General features: G+C 45.5%; 1 protein-coding gene across 2 annotated transcripts in view; it reads right to left on the reverse strand.

Annotated features, from left to right (window-relative positions):
- Positions 1–27883, reverse strand: part of DMRT1 (doublesex and mab-3 related transcription factor 1) — a 107718-nt gene that overhangs the window by 181 nt on the left and 79654 nt on the right. For both annotated transcript variants that reach the window (XM_060610129.3, XM_060610128.3), the window contains exon 5: positions 1–968. This exon is cut by the window's left edge and continues 181 nt beyond it. In XM_060610129.3, the coding sequence (XP_060466112.2) occupies positions 814–968 (155 nt within the window). In that variant the 3' untranslated portion in view covers positions 1–813. The remainder of the gene's footprint in view (positions 969–27883) is intronic.

A 27883-nucleotide genomic window follows, 5' to 3' on the forward strand; every position in this document is an offset into this window, starting at 1 on the left:
AAATCAGATTACAACCTAAGGTTACAAAATAGTCTAGATTGCATCCATTTATTTTTCCCCTGTAGCAGAAGGAATGTGTATGATAAACTCTCCTATTATTCTAGAAACAAATCCAGGAATTCTGCATTACTGAGGTTACTTTCAATTGTGTTGTTTTGAAATAACCCTTTATGGAAAGGGCAGTGGTTCTCAGGGGCTTTCTTTTTCTGACTGTATTTCAATCATGTTTTGGATTTGGGGGGGTGGGGTGGGGTAGGGCTCGGCTTTTCCAACAGCAACACAAACACACCGTATTTCCATTTACTCTGACTTTCTGTGGATTTCTAAAACAATCACTAAGTTTGTCTGCTCTTTTCTTCTCACTGGTCAGGTATTTGGCTAAATTTATATTTTTGCAGCTTTATTAAAATACTAAAATAGAAACGTCTAAGGCACCTAAGATTTCATTTTAAAATCAGAGGTAATATCTAATTATGACACACTGAGATGCAAATGTACTGCTTTACTTTAGTGAATTACTGTATTTCTTGAAAACTACAATGTAAACCAGTATCATCCACAAAGTAGGGGTGGAGGGAATACTACTATCTAACTCCGTGAGCAAAGCACTTAATTCTTGCGGATGGTAGTCCTGGATCCTAAACTATTCCAAATACATTCTGGCCCCTGGGCTAAGCTCTAAGGAGTGGAAACCAAACACGTTCTCAACAGTTAAGTCGACCTGAGTCAAGACAAAATATGAACAACAAACCCTGTGTCTAAATGGAATACACCTGCTACTCCAAGTGAACCGCCAAAAGCATCGGGCACCATTCACTCGTCCTCTTCGATGACCGGAGTAACGCTGAAGCTGCTTGGCTCCGAGGCGGACTCGCATTCGAGCACTCCCTTTGTGCTCTCGTTACTAATGGGAGAGCTGCTGGAGAGGGAAACCAAGCCAGAATCTTGACTGCTGGGCGGCGAGAATACTGGGTCGTGGGGAAAGACAGGGAGGGAGAAGAGCACGTTAAAAGTAGCCAGTCTTTCTACATTTAGGATTCGGTGAGGTTTCAACAAAGATAGAGGCACTCTGCATCTCCATCCTGCGTTCAAAGCGTGGTTACAGGCAGTCATTACAACCCCCAGCGTTTCTTTAGAATTAAAAAAAAAAAAAAAACAACAGTATTTCTGCACAATATCTATTCAGTTATCTGTTTGCATTTGAAAGGGAAAGTTAGGGAGCAGAATTCTGGATTTATGTGCATAAGGAAAAAAAATAACCAATCTGCATCCCCCTCTTTGGGGAAACTATTTCCACCCTTCACTGAACCCCTCCCCTTTATGTAAAGGATGCTAATAGAACTTGTCTTGTCAAATGATCCCTCTGACAAATTACCCCCAGCAAGACTCCACCCATGTATTTCTACCATTTGACAGGTAACCCTAAGTTTTTCAACATATAGCAAGCAAAGGTGATAGCTTATCAATTTTCCTGTTATTTCTCTTCGATATACAGGGACAAACACTTGCTGTTTACATAACTTCTGCAAACCAAAAAGCAGGAAATGGGAGGGAAACTTTTTACAAAATATGAAAAGTTTAATACCTTCCCCAAAACAGAAGCCAGGTAAAGATTTTAAAAGCAAATCTGTGAACATAAAACTCTACTAGGAAACTGACATTAAATATGAAAGATGCTAAATGTGCTCAACAATGTTTGCAACCTCACAAGCCACACTAGATACAAAATTTAAGCAAAAGGGTCTCTGACCTTCTTAACCTTAGCCGAGTTCAGATCCACCCCCAGAACTCCCTTCCTGCCTAGTGTGAACGTAATTAAGGGGAAGCTGCAGTGGCAATTTCTCTCCTCATTAACTTCCTGATTGGTTTCAGCCTCAGGATTCTGCCGGGCAGTAGTTTGTCACCAATTCCAAATGGCCAATCGTTAATACTAATGTTTGTGTAACTAACTGCCAGCATCTGCCACGGCTTCTTGTACAACAATAATGGTGAAAGGGTACATTAGTGCTCCTGTGTTAATTCAGCTTGTGTTCATCAATAGGGAAATCTATGATGTAATTAGCAAAATGCACTGGGAACGGAGTGCTGAAGTCATTTGTAGGGAACTAAATCATCGTAGAAGCTGCACCGAGTCCTGATGTGTTTGCCATCAATACTTATTATGTTTGGGATTTAATAAGGTATATTACCGTGCTGAAAAGAGACCTTTTTACAAGAGAACACTATTTACGCTTGTTATGGGTTTGGAAAAGGTTTGCTGCGGCTAGTGGAAACACACAGAACTAAAAGAGCAGAGCTAGGATTTAAGAAGCGGACCTTTAAAACCACTCCACTGGACCAAATTATCTCAGAAGGCTCCTTTCTTCTAACGTGACATATGGATGGACAGACAGAAGAACGGAGAGTTTTGTAGGGCTGCCTCAAAACCTCCAAGAAGGAAAGGCATGATCTGGAAACTTAGTGAATAAATCTGAAAAACAATTTGGGCAATTTCCTGACAAACAATTACCTTTGATACTGATAGTACTTGCTTAGTAACTGAAATTAAAAAGCAAGGGTAATAGTGTGTAAGCCTTTTTAAGTGGAGCGCTGTTAAATAGTACTTTACAGACACCAACAAAGCATACACATGCATGCCAACCCAAACAACTGGGAACCTAAAAAACCTGAAACCTTCATTTTACTGCAGTCCATAAAGGCTACATTTGAACTGTTACATGGATTTAAAAATCCCCACAAATCCAAGATGATTTATGAATTGTGCTACATACACAGCACGTTGTATATACAAAGAAATGTTTTCCAAAGGCGGCACTTTGCTCTGACATCTTAGAACTACACAAAGATCTGGAGAGCCATCTAAGAACCAACCAGGGAGAGGGTATGAGTTATCTGCCCACCGCCCTCAACCCACCTCAAACCAGTGATGGAACCTTCTCTGTCTGGAAGCGCTGGGGACGAGAAGGTTTACTGCCCCACTTTCTGAATGCCACATGCTGTAATGAAATACTTAATCCTCAAACCAGTCACTGAAAGAATCACCCCCGCCGGTTGATGGAGGGGACCCGAGCGTGTGGCACTTGTCAGCACCACCCCCTGGGTTGCTCCCCCCGGACCATCCCACCCTCCTTGGGTGCCACACCGGCCTGGGAACCCTCCTCATCTCCGTGCGGCGAGTTTAAGGAGGCAAAAGAACTGACCCTTGTCAGGCTGATGCAGTGGCCAGAAAGGAGTGAGTGAGTGCTCTCTGCCACGTTCTGAGCCCTGGGCCTGCCTTCTGCCTTCAGTCAGCAGCTGACCCAGGAGATGCCCCTCCACCCCAGCCATGCACCTCTTACCCCCATTTAACTGATCCGTGACCAGAAAAGGGAGGGGCGGGAATTCTGCAAAAGGAAGAAATGTGGGGATAGCTCCCTTTGGCCCTCAGTTGCCTTGTGCGTGTTTTCTTGGAAAGTATTCCTGTGACTCAGGCTACAGAGACACACACAGTGCCACCTGGAGAGACGGGGGGAGGCTCCAAGCACTCCTAATCCATGACTGCACTCAGGGAAGATGCAAATAAATGAACTCTACCGGTTTTGGAAAGTGTCAGCATTTTTCAGGGTTTCTCCACTCAAAATTTAAATCGATGTTATTTTTACTTTTGTCCAAGGCTTGGCATCGTCTTTGAATAGTGGGACAGTGTTTGCTGAACTCATTTTGTGTGGCCCCCTCCTAAGAGTAGTTAAGGATTTCAGAAGTGTTATCCTGGAGACGAATGTCCAAAATGTGTTTTAGTAGTGTCCTTAAAGGTACACTCTCCGTTTTAATGCAGCTTCATTAAACTCTGTTGGGGGAAGAGTAGTAATTGGTCACTGTAAATCATTTTATACCAATTAAAAATTCCAAAGTCAGAGTTATCCTTTATGCTTTTTAAGTTGATTTTAATGAGCCTGACACAAGGCTCATTTCAACTCAAAAGGTTCCTCTTAATTATTTTGTAAAAATGCTAATGCCTTGTGTCAGTGGGACTGTAAGGAAAGGTACAGTGTTGGTAGCACTAGAAATTGGTTCGGTCTTTCTGGACAGCAATCTAGTGACATGTAATGAGAACCGTAAAACTGTTCATCCCCTCTGACCCGGTAATTCCACTCTGGGGAATAGACCCAAAGAAAGAAAGAATAATTGGCCCAGAGATGCTCAACACACGACTATTTGCATCACTGAAGATGTCAGTGCTTCGCTCCGGGCTGGGACTGGGCGGTGGGGGGATGGGGACAGCTGAGCTCCGGGAGGGGGGGCAGGAAGCTTTCACAAGGCAATAAACAATTCAGGATTATGCTACCCCTCGATCGTGGGCAGGCTCCCAGCATTTACAGAAATGGAAGAAATGACTTCTGGAGACCGAGGTAGAGCCTAAAAAGTAAGAAAAAGGAAGACTTGCCCATCTGCTCTTTTCTCCGGTTCCAGTGAAAGGTGGGGAGACCTCGGGGCTGACCCTTGATTGAACCAGCAAGCCCAGTATCTGTTTTCTCTCAAGTAGCCTATTTGTCCACCGAAGGAGGGGCTTTCTTTTACTATTATTTAAAAGCAAAAAACCTTGCACATAATCACTCTTCCCAGTGCTGGGGAAAAAGAAAAATATTTAAGATAATGGCAGCAACGCCATCTAACCATCATCGTACCGCCACCCCCAAAACCCACCTCACCAAAAAAACCAAACAAAAACCACTCTAACTGCTAAATCTTTCGACACTGCAAAGACCCCTGACTTTTAACTTGAATGATCTGTTGGAAGTCAGTGGGCTGGAACGAATAATTCTCCTCCAATGATGTGAGAAAACAGGATATTCATGCTTGAGAAAAATTTTTCTTCCTCTCTATGTTAAATACTATTCAACGCCCACTAAGAAACCACTTAAAAATAAGAATGCAAGCAGCATTCTTCAATTGTTAGCAACTCTTCACCTCCGAGGGGACAGGGAGAAAAACAAAAGTGCTGGCCTCGAGTCTGATGAAAAAGCTAACGAAAATTTCTCAAACAACAAATTCTTCCGCTTCATGACAAACCGTAGTGTTTGGAAATAAAATCCCTTCCAATCAATACCACTTAGCAGATATTTAATGTTTCACAATGGAACTCTTTTCCGCTGTGAAACTGCTGCCCCTTCTCACTAACGTTTAAAATAATTAGGATTATCTGAGCCAGTCCGAAGCTTGGCAGGTTCAGTCTGTACTTTCAAACAGCATTAATTCTTGGCACTCGGAACAAGGGATAAAAGGTAAAGATATGAATGGAGATCTTTATTCAACCCGATCTATCACGGATTAGTTCATTCTTTTCCAGTTCATGCCTGCACTCCAGTTAAGGGGAGGGCAAAGCTGTAACTGATGTAATTAGAAACCACAAGCTGAGAAAAAATAGCCCTTTATTAATCTCCCCATTTACTATGTATTTACTAAAATATATATATGTGTATATATATACATATATGTATATATACATATATATAAAATCTTTGAAACAATTAAGTGTGTTTTTTCCCCCAACCTAAGTGTAATTAAAGGACAGTGACAAGAGAGAGCTGTTGAGGATTACGCCTTCCTTGAAAACACGTCTTCACGGGCAGTTCTAAAATCTAACACCGATTCTGAGAGGGGCCAGCTCTGTGCTCTGCATGTTGTCGAGACAAGTGGCCGAGCCACGGTAAAGGAAGGTTCCTGTGGTTGGCAGCAGGCACAGGTCACTGCTTCTCTCTTGACGGAACCCTCACGACCTTTTGAAGCACTGGGAAGGGCCGTTTCTACAAACGAAGTGAACGTGTAAGAGAAAGTACCCATTATGCAATATTAACAGTACCTCCGTCCCTCTAAATTTCTTGCATAACAAGGAGACACAACTCCCCAAATCACGCCAGAACACTTTCATTCTCAAGGTAAGCAGAAGCCCATGGAGCACCCTTCAGGAGCACGCTGGAGAGAGCGAGGGCCCCGGGGGGGGGGGGGGGGGCGGGTGCTGAGGACCCGAGTTACAGCCTGGCCTGGCGGTCTGCAGCCCACCAGCTGGCTCATCCTACCGCTCCACAAAATCGGCGAGGATACGCCAAACCTTCTCCCTTACCCCCCTAGAGTTCAACACAGAGGGAACAATTCTTGACTGTTTTAATGTAGTGCCCAAAAAACGAAAACAAGAGGAAGGAAGGACTCCACTCAGCCTTGCACCCGACCTGGGACCCCGGGGCAGAATCCTCTCGGACCAGACGCCCCCACGCCCCCTCTGCAAGACAGATACTCCTGAACTACTACATGGCTTATTGCTTAGGGTCATAAAACCAACTGGAGTGTCAGAGCAAGCCCATGAATTAGCAGTGTGCCCGCGACAGCAGCCCTAACAGGGGCTCGGCACCTCCAAGGACCCCACCCGTCACACCTCTACCCCAAAACTTCCTGCCCGTCAGCAGTGGTGATGCTGCTGGAGGCTCCCTGACCCCAAACTGTCCCCATCAGTAGTGGAGGACTCTCTCGCTGACTCACTCATTCCTGAACTCTTTCTGAAGTGAGCACATGAGGGGTTAACTCATCAGGGCTGGCCCACCTGAGGGAGGCAGCATTTTTGGTGACCCACACAATCCAAACATTCACATTTCCTCAGTGTGTTTTAACCAAAATACACTGCGTCTCAAAACCGTACAGCGTGGCTTCGACTTCTCTTAGGTGACAACATCCTGAGATAAAGCCTCACACTGGCTGACTCTGCCCTCCTTTGCCCTTCGGTGAACTGAATACGAAGCAGACTCTGAAGAAACCCCCTACGCTGCCTGGGGGATGGACGGAAGCATCCTGGGCCTCGGTTTCCCCATCTGTGAAACGAGACTATTAACAGGCCACTGTGATAATTACCGAGTAACATTAATCAGTTGCCTCATTTTATTTGTCTGCAAGTCTCAGTCTTAAGGTCTCAAAGTTAGAAGATTCTTGCCTTTGAAGGTGCAGGAATTCAATCGGGATTTAGGACAAGGTCTATTCATCCTGGGCCACATACACAGTTGCCTTCTTGAGAAAGCCCGGAAGAGGAATGCAGGTTTGCTTCCTTTGGACCTGCAGCATAGCCAGGGTGTCCAACGATCACGCACAGCATCCCTTTAAGACAGCGCTATCTGGAAGCAGGAAGAATCTCTTGTGTTTCAGCCTAAGTCTGTCTGAAAAGGGGAACTCTGGGAAGTCCTGGGCAGAGGCATCGGTGACCCAAGAGAAGTAGGGGTCTAACTGGTTCCCAATCTTCAATCACTGGCTACCTGGAGCCCTGAGAATGGGGCTCGCTGGGCTGGCGGAAGCTGACCCTCAGAGGGCAACAGGGCAGAGCCCCTGTTAGGTATGCGGGCTTTGGTCAGTTCCGTACCCTCTCCATGCCTGAGTTTCCTTGTCTGTAAAACGGGAACAGAGTAGATGGTTCTACACAAAGCGGTGGGGCTCTGTAAAGTCTGACGCCGCCGAAAAGCCCACATTCAAATCCTGCCAAGCTTCAGGCTATGGTGACCCCCACGCGGGGCCTGGCTAGGGAAGCAGGACTTCAGCACTGTCTGAGCCCTGTCCCTAGCACCACCTCCCAGCCTCCACCCCCTCCCCGCTGCCCCCAGCAGCCTCCGAGAGTCCGTGCCAGAAGACTCCGAGCTCTGAGCTCGGACACCAGCACCTCAGTAAACACCTGAGACCCGGTTTCTTTAACTGTTAAAGGAGAATAATCGTGTGTCTCACAAAGCTGACTAGAGGATCGAGGAGGCGGAATCTGACGAAATAGTTGGCTGGCAAACCTGCAGAATATACACATTCGTCAGTCACGATGAGCCCCCGCTGCTCCCCCAACCCCGCAGGAGTCCGCAAACTTCTGCGGGAAGAAGCCAGGGACTCTGTGCATCCCACTGCCCAGCACAGAACCAAGAAATGAGTAAGATTTCTATTAACTCTGGTTGAGAAAGAAAAAAAAAGGGGGGGGGGCACTTAGTGATGACACAGCCCAAACATCCCTGAATGTTCTCAGACAAGTTTCAATTCTGACGTTCAGGGAAAGGGGACTTTTACTTTATTCGCCCTTCTGCGCACACCAAGACACTGACAGTTACGATGAATTAATTCCAAGTTGACCCCGGGGCCTGTGAGTCTGTGCTTTTCACAGCACCGTGCACAGCACTGGCGTTACACATGGGACTTCCAGAAGCCAGGTCAACAGGTCAGCAGTCAGGGCTGAACCAGGTGGAGCCGTCAGAGCCTCGTGGCAAAAACAGGTAAAAGACAGACATCTGGCATGCTGAAACGGAGAACATCTACCATACGTTGTCTGGCACAGGGCAGTGCGCACAGTGGGTGTTTAATAATGACAAACGTGTGGGAGAGACCGTGGAATTCAGTCTTCGCAAGACACGCCGTAACCACAGAACGGGGCGAACTCGCACGCTGGCCAGAGTCGCAAGCCTAAAACCAGCTTTGAGGGCTATAAACTGCAAGGGTTTTACTGAATTCCATCTGTATTTACTGCACAGACTCTAAGCAAAGCCTGGGTACAGAGGCAGAGAAAAGCCACACCAAACACACCCTGGGACCAGGACCTCAGCCCGGGCCAAGGCCAAAGAGCCCGGCTCTTAGTGAGCATGGGGACCGTGTTCTGGGGGACTCTGCAATGCAAACACAGCTCAAGTCCAAGAACGGCACCGCGACTGGGTGGTCACATGGACAGCTGCATTTGCAAACAGAGCATAAACACGGGAATATAATCTCAGAAACTAAAGCAGACCAGGCAAACCAGATGCTCAAAAGTCATCTCTGCAGGAGGTTTTCCACGCGATCCTGAGAAAGCGGGTTTTCTCAGATACAGAAGGATTCACGCTCACAAAGCAGGCTGCGGGGGGCATTTGCCATGCCAAAAACTAGCTCAGCTCTGTCCAGATTATGTTGCAACAAGAGAACATTTTCAAGTAGCCTTGTGTTTTTCTTCACGTTGAGAGGAAGAAAGGATCACAGATGCTTTGACCTTAATGGGTAATATAATTGATGGGAACATCGACCTTGATGGGCATCTTGTTGAAGCTAAGAAAAAGGATCAAAGTTTGGAGTTCACACCACTACCGGGAGGGCTGGTCGGCGAAGGACAGTGAATGCTGCCTTCGAACCTAAGGCCTGAAAGGAACTCGGTTGCTGGCTAAACCACCAGCCTGTGGCCTGTCTTTCACTTTGGGATTACATCATCGTCCATAAAACGTGCTACTTAACAAGACATTTAAGATATGCAGCTTTAGATGCACGGTTAAAGAAGCTTTTCGTTTAGAAATATTCTGAGACGTTTTGCCACGAAGTGGACATAAGAGAAAGTTCGTGAGCCATTTCTCAAATAGAACCTGTATAAGATTTGCAGCTTGTAATTTAAAAGTAAATATTGGGGCACCTGGGTGGCTCGGTCGGTGGAGGGTCTGACTTCGGCTCAGGTCACAATCTCGTGTTCATGGGTTAGAGCCCCTCAGAGTCGGGAGCCTGCTTTGGGTTCTGTATCTCCCTCTCTCTCTGCCCCTCCCCTGATCATGCTCTGTCTCTCAAAAAATAAAAAACGCTAAAAAAAATTAAAAATAAAAAATGAAAGTAAATATTGTGGGAGGCCCGGGTGGCTCAGTCAGTTAAAGTGTCCGACTCTTGGTTTCAGCTCAGGTCATGATCTCACAGTTTTTAAGTTTGAGCCTCACATCGGGGTCCGCACTGACAGCTCAGAGCCTGTGTGGAATTCTCTCTCTCTCTCTGCCCCTCCCCCACTTGCGCACACACATGGTCTCTCACTCTCTCAAAATAAATTAATTAAAAACAAAATAAAAGTAAATATTGTGCCCCAAATGAAATGCCAGCAAGCAGGGTAGAAAACTGTGTTGCATACATTATTTTACCTTTACCTCAAGGGGACTCCATCTTCTTTCAGAAGCAAATGCACGGGGCGCCTGGGTGGCTCAGTCGGTTAAGCGGCCGACTTCGGCTCAGGTCATGATCTCACGGTCTGTGAGTTTGAGCCCCGTGTCAGGCTCTGTGCTGACAGCTCAGAGCCCGGAGCCCATTTCAGATTCTGTGTCTCCCTCTCTCTGACCCTCCCCCATTCATGCTCGGTCTCTCTCTGTCTCAAAAATAAACATTAAAAAAAATTTAAAAAAAAATATTAAAAAAATAAATAAAAGCAAATGCAAAACTCATCAGTACTGGCTACCATTCTATGCCAACTCGTTACTCCCCTTTCTAGCTAGCATTACAGGAAATCTAAGACTAGTAATTATTAATATTTTTCTCTGGTACAGGATAAGGAAGCAGACACATCCAAATAAAACATATGCCAGATGAAATCAATCAGGACAGAAAATTCCAGGCATTTCCAGACAGGAGCATACATGCCTAACTCACAGCCACACGAGTGATTTTACCGCCTAAATACAATACCGCCATCATGGACAGTTAAGGGAAGTTCAGGTTACAAGAGCGAGAATACACTATTTTGGAATGGTTCACGTTAAGGGTGAACAGAAATAAGAAAATAAGAGCACAGAGTGTATGTTTTTCCAAAAGAGAATTTCTACACTTTGCCCAAGACTCCAAAAGCTAAAAAAATAAAATAAAATAAAAAATTCATTAGATGTATTTCTGAAATCATTTTTAGGTCAAGTGCTGTCTTTTCACTTAGCCCCCAAGAACGGACATCCACCCTGTGTGAAGTGAATCTGTGGGTGATATGAGGCATTTGGGGACTGTGATTGCGCCTTCTTCCCTCTAGACGTTTGTGGTACTTTCTAACTGTTTCGAGAGAGAAGAGCTCATGTGTGGACAAGAAAAGGTCTTCCTTTCCTCCACAACTGCATCTTGAAGCCAACGTGAGCCGCGGCCTTTGTTTGGGGCGCTCCGGGAATGGCTGCCTGTGGCCTCCTTGGGCGAAAGGCTCCGCACGGGGGGCTGCGGGTGCCCGTCAGCCCAGCTCCGCTCTGAACCGAAGGGAACCGATACCAGCATGTATTTACCAAAGCAGGGGACAAATTCTTATTTAGCTCTTCCTTCCTCTGGTCAACAGATTGGGTTTCCCTTTCAGGACTTCGTTTTCTGTTTTTCGTTTCTTTTTTACTGTGGTGAAACGCACATCACATAGGACATTTTAACCATTTTTAAGCGTACAGTGGAGGGGTATTACGTCCACACACGTTGTGATGCACTTGCCATCTCCAGAACGTCTTCATGCTTGCAAACAAAAAGTCCACACCCGCTGAACGAGAACTCTCCATTCCCTCCTCCCTCAGCACCCAGTGAGCACCCTTCTGTTTTCTGTGTTTGCGCAAGGACCACTCTGGGAACCCCACGGAAGTGGGTCATACAGTGTTTGTCGTTTTGTGACTGGCTTATTTCAGTTGGCATAATGTCCTCAGGGTTCATCCGTGTTGTAGCGTGCGGCAGAATTTCTGTCCTTCTGAAGGCTGAATAATGTTCCACTGTATGTAGACACCACATTTTGTTTGCCTACTCATTTCTCGGTGGCTATGTGGGCCGTGTCTGCCTTTGGCTATTATGAAAAATGCTGGTGTAATCACTGGTGTTCAAATATCTGCTAACGTCCTTGCTGGCAATTCTTTGGGGGAACATACCCAGAAGTGTGACTGCTGGATTATATGGTAAACCCATTTTCAGGGGCGCCTGGGTGGCTCAGTCTGTTAAGCATCCGACTTCGGCTCAGGTCATGATCTCGTGGTCTGTGAGTTCGAGCCCCGTGTCGGGCTCTGTGCTGACAGCTCAGAGCCTGGAGCCTGCTTCGGATTCTGTGTCTCCCTCTCTCTCTGCCCCTCCCCTGCTCACGCTCTCGCGCTCTCAAAAAAATGAATAAAACATTAAAAAGTCACATGGTAATTCCACTTTCAATGTTTTGAGGAACCGGTGTTACGGTTTTTCAGAGTAGCTATACCATTTTACATTCCCACCAGCAACACACAGGGTTCCAATTTCTCCACAACCTTGCAAACACTTATTCTTTTGTTTGTTTAAATTACAGCCATCCTAACCGGTCCTAATAGGTCTTTTCCTATTAACCCTTGCCTCAATTTCTCCCTGCCCTTCTTTACCCTTAGTGTGCTGTCTCCATTTCACTACCACAGAATTTAACTGAAGAGTAGGCCTCACGGCCCATTCGCTGGGTTAGGCCCGGCCAACTGGTTCCCCACAACGGCCACCCTACTTCCAGAGAAACATCTACCCTCAATCAGCACCTCTGGTGGCATCTGGAAAAGTCCAGACTCATCTGAGGAGCAGCAACTGGTTTGCCCACATCTCCCCTGCACCTGACTCATCCTGCTCTCCCCACCCCCAGCTCAGACCCAGGATCCTGGCCTTTGACACATGCTCATGCTGGTCTCACTGTCCCCCAGTCTCCACAGGTCGAAACCCAGCTCAAAGCTACTTCCCTCTCCCTCCTCAAAGGCCCAGAGTATTTTGCCTCTGCCTTTCTTGTGGTGCTCACTCCCACCTCCCTAGCCCTGCCTCTCCGCCTCTCCCATCACTGACCTAACAACTCTCCCCACAGAACAGGGGAGGATCCATGTCATATTTGTCTTTGGGGCCCTTTGGTGGCCACCAGTTAAAAGTCTGCTGTCTGGTAAGCACTCAACAAGCGGATCTGTTTCCTAGACCCCAACCCACCCTGAGCCACACACTACGTGAGCTCCCACAAGAACAATGGCGGGGAGGCAGCTGGAATGAAAGGGAGAGGCATGGCTGCCAGTCCCACATCCAGGAAGGGGTGAGAGAGCCAACAGAGCCATGACGACACGTGACAGTGAATCTGAATCCTCCAGAAAGGTTCAGCAAGCTGAAGGCAAGGATCCACTTATGAACCTCCCTGTTGTCTGAGGCTGGGAGGCAGGAAACTCTGGCGACAGCAGGGGAAATGATCAGTCATTTGGGGAATTCATTTATGTGAAATCGCTAATTTCTCAGTGACCAAGAGTTAATGAGGCACCATGAATCTTCTCTTAAACTCAGTCCTTGGGGCGCCTGGGTGGCTCAGTTGGTTGAACGTCTGCCTCGACTCTTGGTTTCAGCGAAGATCATGATCTCATGGGTTCGTGAGATCGAACCCCACATCAGGCTCTGTACTGATAGCGTGGAACCTGCTGGGGACTCTCTCTCTGCCCCTCTCTGCTCGCACACACACTCACACTCTCTCTTAAAATAAACATTAAAAAAAAACCAAACTCAGTCCTTGGATGATGTAATTTCACTCTAGACACTAACAGAAATGTTAGATGTGAAATCGCAAGACTGAAAGGTACGTAGGCACTTTTTTTCCTCCAATGAAAGAACCTTATTAAAACTACTCCCTGAAAAAGGTAGGTGATGGGACGCCATCACATAGGTTTTGCAAAGACTGCTTCCTATTATTGATTGAGAATGAGAACACCATAATAAACAGACTTAATTCAACAGACGTACAGAGAACTCCGGCCTCAATCCTCTTCACAAGCACCCCTGACACATAATACACAATGGCCACGGACTTGTCTGCAAAGCAAGCCTCTACATATTTCAGAGATACGTATCTTCCAAACCTTTGAAGTCTCGGACATTCAAGTCTGTAGTCTATCACAATAAGAAGTAGTCTTATCACTACTAAAAATAGACCTTTCAGCTTTAAAAAACAAAAGACAAACAAGAAGAATATAAATATCACCGACTCTGACTAAGCAGCAGGCCAGCATTTGGTCACAATATAATTGATTTCACCCTCAATGCTACTGTTGAAAGTATTTAAATGCCCAGGCACTGACTCCAACCCACACACTCCTCCTCGATCCCCCATTCCAAGCAGACCAGGTATTTTCACACATGGTTCATCTTCAGTGAAGACTGTAATTAAATCTTTAATTTGAAAACAAGAGTGAAGGTCCAGCACTCTGCATTATTGGCTGCCCTCGAAGCTTAGAGCAAAGAGCAATCAAATAACAAATGGTGACCTTAGCTCCTTCAAGCTTAAGTAATCTGCTAATTTCAGAAGGTACCGGCTCCTCTCAAAAGTGGCCAATTTACAAGTGGAAGTGCTTTCCACAGTTAACTGGCAAGCTTCCTGGGAATCAGAAATGTTATTTAAATTGCATAAACCGTCAAGTTTATGTGCTGCCTGGCCTTTTGCTCACACCATCATCTTTAAAGCATAAACTTCAGAACGTGCTTTATTTCATATCCAACGTGTGGGAAGAGGCCTGTTAGGGAGCTGAGGATTAGGAACGCGAATACTAGCACTGGTCCCTTTTACTCTCCTCCTCTACCTCCAGAATGACCTAAAACTCTTTTTAGGCATAAAAAAAGGCAGTGTGGTACAAACTGATTATTAACTCTTAGAATACTTATTAAGCATCTGCTCTGTGCCCTGCAAGGCTGTAGCCACAGGAAATAGAGCTGTGAGTAAAACAAGTCTCCATTCTCATAAGGAAACACCAGGGACACCTGTAATCACCAACACCTGGGAACGGATTCTGGCCACGTCACTTACTGGTGATGTGACATTGGGAATATTTTCACAGCTCTGAACTTCTCTTCATGATCTATTAACGGAAAACAACAGGGGCAGCTGGGTGGGCTCAGCCCGTTAAGCATCCAACTTGTCAGCTCAGGTGGTGATCTCATCGTTCCCAGTTCCAGAATTCGAGCTCCACGTCGGGCTCTGTGCTGACAGCTCAGAGCCTGGAGCCTGTTTCAGATTCTGTGTCTCCCTCTCTGTCTCCGCCCCTCCCCCACTCATGCTCTGTCTGTCTGTCTCTTTCTCTCTCAAAATTAAATAAACATTAAAAAAATAAAAAAAAACCCAGTAAGATTAAAGGCTGTTGCAATTAAAAATAAAATACACTGAATATTCGATCAACACTAGTCTCTTCCTCTGCTTGTTCCTTTCCGTAATACGGGAGCAGATAATCAGTACCCCAGGGACCATCGGAAGCAAAATCAGGAGGAAGGTGGTGTTTTTTCTCAATTCTTTGTTTGCCTGCCTTTGTGTCTTCTTCACCTCTTTGCACTTCTTTTCTGTTCTTCAGAATCTGTGGTCCCTGGTCCTCCCTCTGCCAAATTACACCTTCCCCTGCCCCTCAGCCCATTCCAGAATTCTATTCTTTCAAGTAACCCCTTGAAGCTCTTGATGAAAAGCATCCAATTAAACTAATTCACAAGGTAAATGCAGGCTTCACGCTTTGACCCTCTTGTGGATGTGTTCATTTCAAGGAGGTGGCTTCCAGGCATTTCGGACGAGTCGTCTGGGGGCAGGGAAAATTTCCAAAGTATTGCCCGTACCGCTCGGTATGCAGACCGTACCGCTATTAAGCAGGTACATCCTGAGATTCGCTTTGACGAGGTCAAGTTTTTGTAATGTACAGCAAAGACACACTCCTGCTGAGTGAGGTTCTGGTCCATGCACAGTCTGCATTCCCATCCCAGGCCAAAGTCCCAGCCTTTCAAAGCATCTACTCCCGGGGGGCGCCTGGGTGGCTCAGTTGGTTGAACTTCCGACTCTTGATTTTGGCTCAGGTCATGACCAGGGTCATGGGATCAAGTCCTGCATCGGGCTCCAAGCTCAGCGTGGAGCCTGCTTAAGATTCTTGCACTCTCTCCCTCTCTCTCAAATAATCAATCAATCAATCAATCAATCTAGTGAGAGACTCTCCAGCTGATAATCAGCTTCCCTTCCTGGAGCTTCATTAGAATGCAATTCTAGGGCGGACCAGAAAACCACTGGTATTTAAAGAATCAAAGTCACAAGACAATTATTTCCCCGCTAACGGTAACTCTCCTGTTTTCTAGCACTTCACTGAGGCTCCAGAATCCTCATGACGTATTTGTCAGAGCAGTGAATAGAATGAGCTTTTAATTATTTTTGTTAGGAAATATTGCTAGCGTTCACACTAAACCAGGTAAAATTGAGAGAAAAAGCAAAGACACAAATATTAGCATTAGCTAACCATGTGCTTGGGAGCGAAGGGGGGGGGATTTATCATGCTAAACCAAGGTCATCCATTTATAGTAGAAGTACTTAGAACTTTCTGTGTCAAAATCAACTATCATATACCAAAGGATTTACTTTGCTTTAATAAACATGTATTCTTTTTGTAGTAATAAAAAAAGTGATAGAAAATGGCAGAAAGGAAGGATAAAAGGAAATCAAAGAAAACACAGGCCATGCTGGAAACCCAGCTCCCCCTCTGGAACTGTAGGAGTCAGCTCTTTAATGAGGGCAGGCGTGGACACTGGCAGATGAAACAGGGATTCTTAGGAAGGCTGGACCTCCCAGCCTCAGGCAGGAGCTAAGTGCTGACCTAGGTAAGCAGGCTGGTGAAATGAGCCTCAGCCCACATTATTTATTAGCATAATTATTAATAATAATCACTATCATTCATTGAAGCCCTATTGTGTTCCAGGCTGCACTTTGCTTATTACCTCCACACACACACAAAAAAAAACCCTTTGGGGAGGTGGGTATTAATAACCTCATTTGGCAGATTTTACAAACTGAGGCCCAGAGGTGGTGATTAACATCCAAGGTCACACAAGCGCAGAGTGTCAGAGCCAGAATCTGTGCCTGAGTGGCCTTGAACCGGACTGTCCACCACAAGGCCACAGTGCAGAACCACCAGTCTGCTGTCTCCCCCTGCCTCCTGCAGACACCCCCCTCCTTCCAAGGAGCCCTCTGCACCCAGCTCTCGTCTTCCTCCCATTCACCAAGTTGCTGCCTGAGATCCCCTCCAGAAAGCCATGGTTGTGCTCAAAGAGACAGCTTTGAAGTTTAAGCATCACCAGCTGCACAAGGGCCCCCCATTCTCACATCTTTTAAATCTGTCTTCCACGCCAAAGAGACGTGAGGAATCCGTCATGTGATTCAGTGGAGGGAAGGGTTGGGGGCAACTTATGTGTTTGCCGCTGATTGTCAGATTCTGGGCGGTTCAAGAAAATAAAGTAGGAGTCACTTGGCAGAAGCCTGCATTCTCTTCAAGAGCAGCCTCCGCTGCAGAGCCTCGTGAGCCCCAAAGCAGCAGAGCACAGGGGAGAGGACAGTCCGTCCTGGGCCAGCAGGGACAGAGCGTGGATTTCCACCACAGACTCCTGAGCACTTGGCAGGAGCGTCAGAAACAGAACCACGGGATCTGGGAATCTGAGCGCTAGCATGCACGGACGCGTCCGAGAGAGCTTTTGCTTCCAGGTTGCAGGAGTCTCAGGAGAGGAGAGGAAGGCAAGACAAGACCCTTCCCAGTGTCAGAGCTTTGCTTTTCCCTTCCTCCCCGTGTCAGAGCTTTGCTTTTCCCCTCCTCCAATCTGAGAGAATGAAGACGGTTCAGCAAAGCTCACCCGTGACAGGGCGACAAGAGCGGGGGCTGAGGAAGCAGGGGCAGGTGGGCACCGAGGTGACAGACCTCACAGTCCCGGCACGCATCCAGAGCACAGAGAGGCACGAGACCGCCCACTTCTGGGCACATCCATATAGGTGAGTTTTCAGCGTAGCTAAGTAATTATCCAATTCCACCTCTTGTGACCTTTCATGAAGTCAGGATGGAGACGATGAAAAATGAACCAATTCACCCCAGCAGGCTCCAGCACCTCACGGTCAGCAGTATCAAGGGCTCCTGATACATCTAACAGAAATGCCGCGGCGCCTGACCGCGGCCACCGGCGGGAAGAACCTATCAATCAATGAAACTAACACAGAGTCCGGGTCCTGCTCAAATCTGAAGCCGCCGCGGCAGGAAATGGCTCACAGTACAATAATTAACTCCTGGATTCAGGCAGTATTGTCTTTAAGACTATCCTGTCTCTTGAGGCGCCTGGGTGGCTCAGTCGGTTAAGTGTCCGACTTTGGCTCAGGTCATGATCTCACAGTTCGGTAGTTTGAGCCGTGCGTCAGGCTCTGTGTTTACAGCTGAGAGCCTGGAGTCTGCTCTAGATTCTGTGTCTCCCTCTCTCTCAGCCCTGCCCCCACCCATGCTCTGTCTCTCTCTCTCTCTCAAAAATGAATAAACATTAAAAAACATTAAAAAAAAAAAAAAAAGACCATCCTGCCTCTTGGGCAAGTTATCTTCAGGACCTCAGTTTCCACATCTTTACAGCTCAGGGTCTGAGCTCAATGACTTATAATTTCTCTTCCAGAACTAAAATTCTGTGTTCTGATTCTCATGTTCTGATTCCTTAAATCTCCATTTCTTTTAGGCTCTAAAGGTTTAAGTGCCAGCTCAAAGTCAGAGTTAACAGAGTACAAAGCAGAACAAAGCAGAGTCGGGAAGTTTAACATCAAGTGATTAGTTCTGAAGCAAGAAATTAAGGCCTTTTCTTCCCTAATAGAGGCATTAACATTTTCAATAACTGTCAATAACTGACTAAGTAAAAGCTCCTTCCAATCACTGGGATTCGGCCACTAAATGGGAGGTTGAATCTCTCTTTATGCTGCTATAGAAAGTAGCTTCAGGTGACATGTGACAGCTTCTGCTTCAGAACCAAACAGTGATCAGGGGCTCCTGGGTGGCTCAGTCGGTGGCACGCCGGACTCTGGCTCAGGTCATGACCTCACAGTTCCTGAGTTCGAGCCTGCTGTCGGTTTAGCTGCTGTCAGCATAGGGCCTGCTTCAGATCCTCTGTGCCCCCCTCTCTGCCCCTACTCTGCTCAAGCTCTGTCAAAAATAAAAACAAACATTTAAAGAAAAAAGAATCAAATGCTGATCACGTGACGATGACTTGGTGGAAACCAGATTGGCAGATTTCTCACAAGGAATCTCCTAACTCGACTGATTCTCTGCAATCTTGATGGGCTCAGTGTTGGTGGATCGTCAACTACTGCTCTTTCGTGTGAATTTCAACCAGTATCCGCATGACCTCTTAGACCTGGACACACTCCCCTACACCCCTTAGCGTAGAGAGCACACACCCCCAGCCTTTCCCACAAAGGGGACAGCACATTTTTAAATGCCCCGAAAACACAGTTGTCTCTACACCGTATCAGCCAGAAAGCAGGTGGGATCGCCTCCCGCTTCCTGTATTTTGAACTGCCTCCTGTTAGACCAGATCCTCTAGTGACAAGAAAGCAGCTACGAGAGAGAAGAATCGCTCGGGTCTTTAAGAGCACCTCTGCCGGTACCACAGCTGGACACGGACTGGGATTCAGTACAAGCTGTATGTTAGGCACAGGTGGACCGTGCTGGGGGACTAGGCCTGTGACCTGTCACCTGCTCTTGTACTTTTCCTGCAGGGACAGGAGGAAGCGGTGGTGGACAAAACGGTCCAGTCACTCGGTACCTCAGGCACTGCCCGGATGCTAGACAAGGGCGCCTCCTTTCCTGCCAGGCCATTTAAGAGGTGCTCTGGCTCCGAAGGAAATGAAAGGGACCCCCAGACTCCATTCTCCATCCACCAGATTGACAAAAATCTAGATGTTCAATAGAATCATGCTAGCAAAAGATTGGGGAAAGTGGTACTTTCACACAGTGTTGCTTAGTGAACCAGTATAGCTCAGCGTGGCGGTTAATGGGGTGACATTTAATACAATCTGAGACACAGGCTTTCTTCGGAATGCCCCTTCTTAGTGTCTCCCCAGAAAAACATGTATATAGACTGTGCATTCGTACAATGAACCAATAAACTGTGGTCCATCCAAACTGTACAACAGTAGGAGCCAGTGAGAAAGAATAAACCAACACGAAAGATCTCTAAGACCAAATGTTATCTGAAAAAACTGTATGTGAGCAACGATACGTTACAACTGCATTTATATTAAAAAGCCAAGAAAACTATGTATTTCTACAGAAACATGTATCTGTGTGACTTCATAGCAAAAAGTCTATGATGATAAATTAAGAATTTAGCTCTTGAGGTAACTGTTAAAATAAATGGGGGAGGGCGCTTGGATGGCTCAGTGAGGTAAGCGTCCTGACTTCAGCTCAGGTCATGATCTCAAGGTTCGTGGTTTTAAGCCCTGCTTCGGGCTCTGTGCTGACAGCTCAGGACTCTTTGGCCTCTGTGTCTCCTTCTCTCTGTCCTTCCCCCACTCGTGCTCTCTCAAAAATAAATAAATGTTAAAAACGTTTTAGAGGTGGCTGGGTGGCTCAGTCAGTTAAGCGTCCAACTCTTGATTTCAGCTCAGGTCATGATCTCATGGTTCATGGATTCAAACCCCGCGTTGGGCTCTGTGCTGACAGCTCAGAGCCTGGAACCTGCTTCAGATTCTGTCTCCCTCTCTCTCTGCCTCTCCCCCATTCATGCTCACCCGCTCTCTCGCACTCTCTCTCTCAAAATAAAGGAATAAACTGAAAAAAATACATTTTAAAAATAAATAAAATAAAATAAATAAAATAAGTAAAATAAAATAAATTAAATTAAATAAATGAGGGAAAAGACCACAGCACAGTACGCACAGCAAAATTACACTGGTTAAAAAATATGTGTGTAGGGTGCCTGGCTGGGTCAGTAAGGAGAGTGCGTGACTCTTGATCTCGGGGTCATGAGCTCAAGCCCCACATTGGGTGTAGAGACTGCTTGAATAAAAGTAAACTTTAGGGGCACCTGGGTAGCTCAGTCAGTTGGGCTCCTGACTTCGGCTCAGGTCATAATCTCATGGTCTGTGAGTTCGAGCCCCACATCGGGCTCTGTGCTGACAGCTCAGAGCCTAGAGCCTCCATCAGATTCTGTGTCTCCTTCTCTCTCTGCCCCCACCCCTCCACTCTCTGTCTCTCAAAAATAAATGAACATTAAAAAAAAATTTTTAAGTAAACTTTAAAAACAACAAAAAAAGTATGTTTATTAAAAAAAAAGACAAATCAGGAATTACAAAGAAAATAAAAACAGCAGTGTTCTGTTCATCTAAGAAAAAATAAAGTTAGGGGTGCCTGGGTGGCTCAGTTGGTTGAGCCATCTGACTTCGGCTCAGGTCATGATCTTGAGGTCTGGAAGTTCCAGCTCCGCGATGGGCTCTGTGCTGACAGCTTGCAGCCTGGAGCCTGCTTCATATTCTCTCTCTCTCTCTCTCTCTCTCTCTCTCTCTCTCTGCCCCTCCCCCACTTGCACTGTGTCTCTCTCAAGAATAAACACTAAAAAATTTTAGGAAAAAAGAGTTATTTTAACTGTTCACTCAGAAACATGTTCTGAGAAACCAGTTTTCCAAAATTATTTTTAACCGCTCTTAAATACGACTTAAAAAGGTACTTTTGAGGTGAATACGGCACAAAACGTAGCTGTACACAGCAAGTTTCATCTTGATGGAAGCATGGAATTCCTGACTGCAAACTAGTAGGAAGAAAAAATTAACTACAGCCTAGTTATATTGTTCATAGGGACCACTGTAAACTATTTTGATTTTTGAAAATGCTACTTCATAGAAGGTCTAATTTGCTGATAAAATTTGCAATGCATTTCATTAATACCGCCAATTTGTTGTGATACAGCAGGTCTTTATCCAACAGAGGTCTGAACAATCCTATGGTTAAGCTGGTCACTTTGCAATGTGTGCTTTAGGCAACGAGATTCACCAAATTATCTTGTTAATAACCTTCTAAAATACAACTTCAAACACCTTGCAAAGCAAAGAACCAGAATAAAAATATACTATGATGTCTCTGAAACATTATAGAAGAGTAATGCCTTACAACGCATAGCCTGTTGTTATAAATGTGTGATATGATAATATGCTTATAAATGTTTGGAATAAAGCCAAATTTAAAGCAAGTCAAAAACCCAGATGCTTGCATCAGGCTTGGCTCCATGCACACAAAAAAGAGGGTTACTTATGAACAAGTGATTTGAGATCCAGGGGACAAGAGATTCTGTCCTCAAAATACACCTGCTACCCGCAGACCTAAATATCTGAAATTCTACTATGAAAGATTCTTCAGAATAAACATGGATGTCTTTTTAAAATGAAAATAATCAGGACGAAGACAAAAAACCAATATTATTTTACCATGTTATTTACCAGATCATTCTCTCTCAAAAGAGGGGGGCCAGAATACTGAAAATAAGAGAAAGTCCTAGACGTGTGTGTCCTTACTGCGTGAAGAAGTTGGAAAGGATGATCATAGCCAACCCTACTAATCCCTTCATTTCTTTCCTGGATTTGGTTCCTTTAACATGCATAAATTCAATCCAGAACTTTCAATGGAGATCATGGAATCACCAGAAAACCAGTAACAGGTGCTACAGTTTATTGAACACTAACCACGTGCCATATGCAATCCTAATTCCTTTTCATATATTACTTCACTTGATTCACACTAACACAACGAAATGCATACTCTTACCTCCAACTTACAGGTATGAAAACTGAAGTTCAGGGTCACGCGGCACTACGCAATAACCCACGTCTGAGACACACCCAACTCAATGCTCCACTATCCAATGGTGTCTCACCCCTCCCCTCAAAAGTTACACAGAAAAAGAGAGTCATTTGACCATGAATCACTGTTTAATCCCCCAAACCAACCACATTCTCTGAAGGGTCGCTTTTTTTTCACATCATTTATTTTAGAAAGAGCAACGTGAGCTGGGGAGAAAAGCAGAGAAGAGAAGAGAGAACCTCAAGCAGGCTCCACACCGTCAGCATGGAGCCCGACTCGGGGCTCGATCCCGTGACCCTGAGATAGCGACCTGAGCCAAAATCGAGAGTCAGATGCTCAACCAACCGAGCCACCCAGGCGCCCGGCTCACTCATACCTTTAATCTTTCATTAAATCCACATATTTTGGTTAAGAAAGGTAAAAATAATTTCTTTACCATGGTATCTTTTCTGTCTTTCTTACCTCAGTAAATCATCTCTAGAATGGGGTACTTCATCAGTAAATCAGAACCTGCACATCTCCAACGGGCTAATTTCCACCAGTCTTTCCAGTTCCTTTCCCTGGCTGATGTTCCCAGATGGAAAGGAAATCCATTTGGCAACTGGCCGTGTATCCCACCATCCCAATGACTTTTGGAATTTAAGGAAATAAAAATAATTCACACTACCTGAAATCCAGGACGTTAAGTCAGGCAGCTATGTGTTACTTTCATGGAAAACAGAGCTGGGTAAATTCACTGTCATATGTGAGTTGAAATGATTGGAGTTGCTCCAATAAGCAAACAGCACTAGACGCCCGTGGTGTTTGACTTACACCCTAGAGGCAACACCTCCACGCGAGCTTGAACTCACGTCCCTGCAACAGCATCCTGCATCCAGAGCAGACCGTGGGTCACTGACTTCCTGTCCCAGGGCTTCTCTGATGCCACAGATACCACAGTTCTTCCAGCACACGTGTGCAAATCAGAGTGAGGGGCTTGATGCCTTAGCCAGTGGGGGATGGGAGCCTATGGATAGATGCTTCCCCTGCTTTACCCCCAGGTAGACAACTTTGAGAGGTTTCCAGGAGCTCTTCAGAAGGTTCCAGATCTAACGCCTGTTGCTGTCCTCAGTGACTCAGATCATAACACAGCTTTACGCTGGCCTTTCCTCCTTCCTTCACTCTTCCTCCTTGGAACTACCACCGACCGTACCACAGCACAGCAGTCCTTGTCTTGAGCTCTGCTTTTCAGCAGAACCCAAGCGGAGACAGGCTTTCGTTATATCCCACCAAGTTGCCTAATAACAGAGTGTTGATGGGGTGGGGATGTGAGCTTGAAAGACAGATCTGACTTTGAATCCCAGCTCTGCCATTTAGTGGTCACATTCTTTGGGAAAGTGACTTCGTGAAGTCAGTGGCTTTATTACCACAGACACCCACACTTTTTGTTGTTGTTGTTGTTGTTGTTGTTGGGATTGAAAGAAAAATCTGGAAGTAATTTCAAAAATCTCTTCAAGAACTTAAGTTATGTCAACCAAAATCTACACATGAACTTGTACGGTGCTGCTATGAAATGACCAATAAAACCAGTGAAAACCTTAGAAAATTTGACCATGAGCCCAAGAAAATAAGTAAGTAAAGAGAAAAGCATCAAACATGAGAAAGTGGATACAGCCACAGGTGTAGTGTCAGGAGGCCACCCGGGAGTTGAAAACCCCACCACCTTGCCTCTCCCAGATCAAGGATTGCCACTGACCTTAGCCTAACCTTGGACCGTTACACAACCCTCGGAATGTATTTAATGCCACTAAACTATACACTTTAAAATGCCCATTTTTATGTTATATATATTTAGCATCGAAGAAAAAGTATAATTGAAAATAAATGAGGGGTGCTGGGTAGCTCAGTTGGTTGAGCATCTGACTCTTGATTTCAGCTGAGGCCATGATGCCAGGGTTGTGGGATCGAGCCCTGTAGTGGGCTCTGCACTGAGCATGGAGCCAGCTTAGGATTCTCTCTCTCTCCTCTGCCCCTCCCCCTTTGCACGCTCGCTCTCTCTCTCTCTCTCTCTCTCTCAAAAAAACCAAAAATTATTAGTGCTTCACTGTGAAAGATGTTACTAACATGACCCAGCAAGCTCTGTGGACTGGAACAGGTAAGTGGAAGAAGACAATGGCCTGACCGAAAAGAAAACAGAAGATAAAGAAATGAAGAAAAGGAAATCATGAGATTGTTCTCTCACCTACTATTAAATGCACCAGAGTGGCGCCTGGGTGCCTCAGTCGATTGAAAGTCTGACTTCGGCTCAGGTCATGATCTCATGGTTTGTGAGTTTGAGCCCTGCGTCAGGCTCTGTGCTGACCGCTTAGAGCCCGGATCCTGCTTCAGATTCTGTGTCTCCTTCTCTCTGCCCCACCCCTGCTCAAATTCTGTCTCCCTTTCTCAAAAATAAAATACACATTAAAAAAACGTGTACCAGATATTTCCCGATAACAGAGCCAGCATGATCAAATCGGCAGTATCTGAGTCCCAACTACGAAGAGTCAGACCTCCTGTCACCTGAATTTGCAAAAGGAACGAATGCAGCCACTTTAGCAGTTTTCTCTCAACACCCGAAGTATCAGGTAGCACACACCTTTCCTAGAAAAGCAGAGCCAAACACAAGGAGAGAAATCCATCTCTCAACATGTAGTTCCTCTGCTAAGAAAGTTCTGGGGCGAGACAGCATAGCATGCTCTCCTTCTAGAGCCCAGTGCACTACTGCCCTTATTGGTAGTGGCTGGAGACGAGGTGACACTCACATTTGCTGTAATTACAATAAAGTGTTCCCGGCCTTGAAAACGATTTGGGGATACTGTCACTTACTGCATGGGGACACTTTTCTACCTATCAATGCCCAGAACAATACACAATAAACCTCTCTGGTTTAACAGCAGCAAAGTGCTATTTGCAGGATTAAAAAATGAGCAAATCATTTGCCTCCATTTCCTGGAGACAAACATTTGGTTTGATAAGTAAACAAAAAGTCATTTATACTCAAAAGACCACTCAGATGGATATAAGCAGTTCTGATTTACTCCAATGGGCCTGGAGGGGTTGTAATTTATTTCAGTCCACTTAGCGCTGTAACAACTGCTTTTCAAAAACCGACATTGATTCATGAAAATGAACATACGGACTCTCTTTGCAGCATAAACCCCAACAGCCTCAGGCAACAGAAATGTCGTACAAGGCTGTGCGAGGCTGGTATGTGGAAGCGAGCAATTACGCCGGTATTTAACGCAATCTATTGCTCATCAGAAAAGCGCTTAGCACAGGAGTCAGACCCAGACAGCCACTTAACTATCCCCTCCAGCGATTACACTCTCTCAACCCAAGAGTGTGTCAAATTAAAACAACTACACATTGACTTTTTGCTTCTGTAAACATTAAGGGGTGATTGACAACTTCAGGCTGCAGCCAGCCAGGCATTATCATCCCCCTCTCTTGCTGATCTGCTCTCTGTTCCCTAGTCTGTTTGCTTTGGAATATTCCTCTAGAACACTGAAGGATTTCAGGGCTTTCCCCCCCCGGAGCTCACCTAAGGAGAGTCTATCATCTCTTACATGTAAACAACTTCAGATCACCTTAAAAAACTGGGCATTTTAAAATTTAGTATTTGTCACTGTTCTTGTAGAAAAACTCCATTTCCAATTAGAAAATTGGAAAATCAGTCAGTCTTTTACCCACACTACTATTCTCACTGCTCTACTATGATCCTGATGTTGGAAGGAGTCCCTCCCCCCCTTTTTTTTAAATGTTTATTTATTTTTGAGAGAGAGAGAGAGAGAGAGCGAGCAGGGGAGGGGCAGAGAGAGAGGGAGACACAGAATCGGAAGCAGGCTCCAGGCTCTGAGCTGTCAGCACAGAGCCCAATGTGGGGCTGGAACTCACGTAATGTGAGATCATGGCCTGAGCCAAAGTCAGACACTTAACCGATTGAGCCACCCAGGTGCCCCCCATTCCCTTCTTTATTCTATTCTCCTTTATTTCACAACTGTAAGGGGAAGAAAAAAAGTACAGTTGAGATAGCAGGGAGAGACAAGTAAACAAAAGTAAAAAAAAAATAACCAAGACGATCTATTCACCAATGATATCCATGGGAATCTCCAACTGGCAACTTTATAGGCTTGTACTGTGGAATCTGACCCACAATGCCTAGTGTTCTCTGATAATCACAGAAAAAGGCCACAGATGAGTGTCAAACGTTAACCCTTCTGCCCCTTTTCCCTCTTGGTGCCAAGACCATTCAAAAGGGAAAGGAGCCTTCAATAAATGGTTCTGGGAAAACTGCATATCTACATGCAAAAAAGGGTGAAGTTGGGGGCACCTGGGTGGCTCAGTCGGTTGAGCGTCCGACTTTGGCTCAGGTCATGATCGTGGGTTCATGGGTTTGAGCCCCATGTTGGGCTCTGTGCTGATAGCTCAGAGCCTGGAACCTGGTTCATATTCTGTGTCTCCCTCTCTCTCTGCCCCTCCCCTGATCACTCTCTCTCCCTCTCATAAACATTAAAAAAAAGAATGAAATTGGACCCTTACCTTACAGAAAAATGAACTCAAGATAGATCAAAGACCTAAATGTTAGAGCTTAAAGTATAGAACACTTGGAAGAAAACATGGGGGAGGGAAGCTTCATGATGTTAGATTTGGAAATGGCTTCTTGGATACAACCTCAAATGCATAGGCAACAGAAGAGAAAAGACAGATTGGATTTCATCACAATTAAACATGTCTGTGTGTATCAAAGGATACAACATAATCCAGAGTGAAATTCACAGAATGGGAAACCATATTTGCAAGTGGTCCCTCTGACAGGTGATCCATGCCACTTTTCTCCTCTAGGTTTTAATGCAAGCAAGCCCTGGTAAGTCCCCAAAGCTCACATGCCTCGCCATGGCCAGAAGACACATTTTCTACCCATTCTTGGACTGGGATTAACCAAGTTCTAGTTTACTCACTTCCATCTGCTATTTAAAAGCAAAAGTGTACAACACGGGTCAGGTCCAAAGATGGGTTAGGCTACTGTTCCCTTTAATCATTCAATCACTTTTCCCTAAAAAGTCCTCCTCAACCCCACATGTTATTTGAAGAAGGGCCGATACTCCCACAAAAGTCAGACTTTTATTATATGTTGCTGAATCTTTCCTTCTTTCTTTCTTTAATCTCTACACCCAGTGTGGGCCTTGAACTCACAACCCCATGATCAAGAGTCACACGTTCTCCCAACTGAGCCAGCCAGGCATCCCAAAAGTTAGACTTTTAAAATAACGTTTGTTGAACTTGTGTTATTTGAGTGACTCCTCTGTCTCAGGTTTAAAGACCATGAGCCTCTTCCATAAGAAAGTAGCTCCCACTTGTCTAAGATGGAACCACCGTCCAATAGAACGCCTGTGATAATGGACATGTCTTATTTCTGCATTATCCAATATGGCGGCCACTAGCCACATGTGGTTGCTGGGCACTAGAATGTGGCTAGTGTGACAGAACTCGATTTTAAATTTTAATTCATTTAAATTAAAATAGCCCTATTTGTCTATAGAAGC

The sequence above is a fragment of the Panthera onca genome, chromosome D4 (genome assembly GCF_046562875.1).
Source record: "Panthera onca isolate mPanOnc1 chromosome D4, mPanOnc1 haplotype 2, whole genome shotgun sequence".
Classification (NCBI taxonomy): Eukaryota; Metazoa; Chordata; class Mammalia; order Carnivora; family Felidae; genus Panthera; species Panthera onca.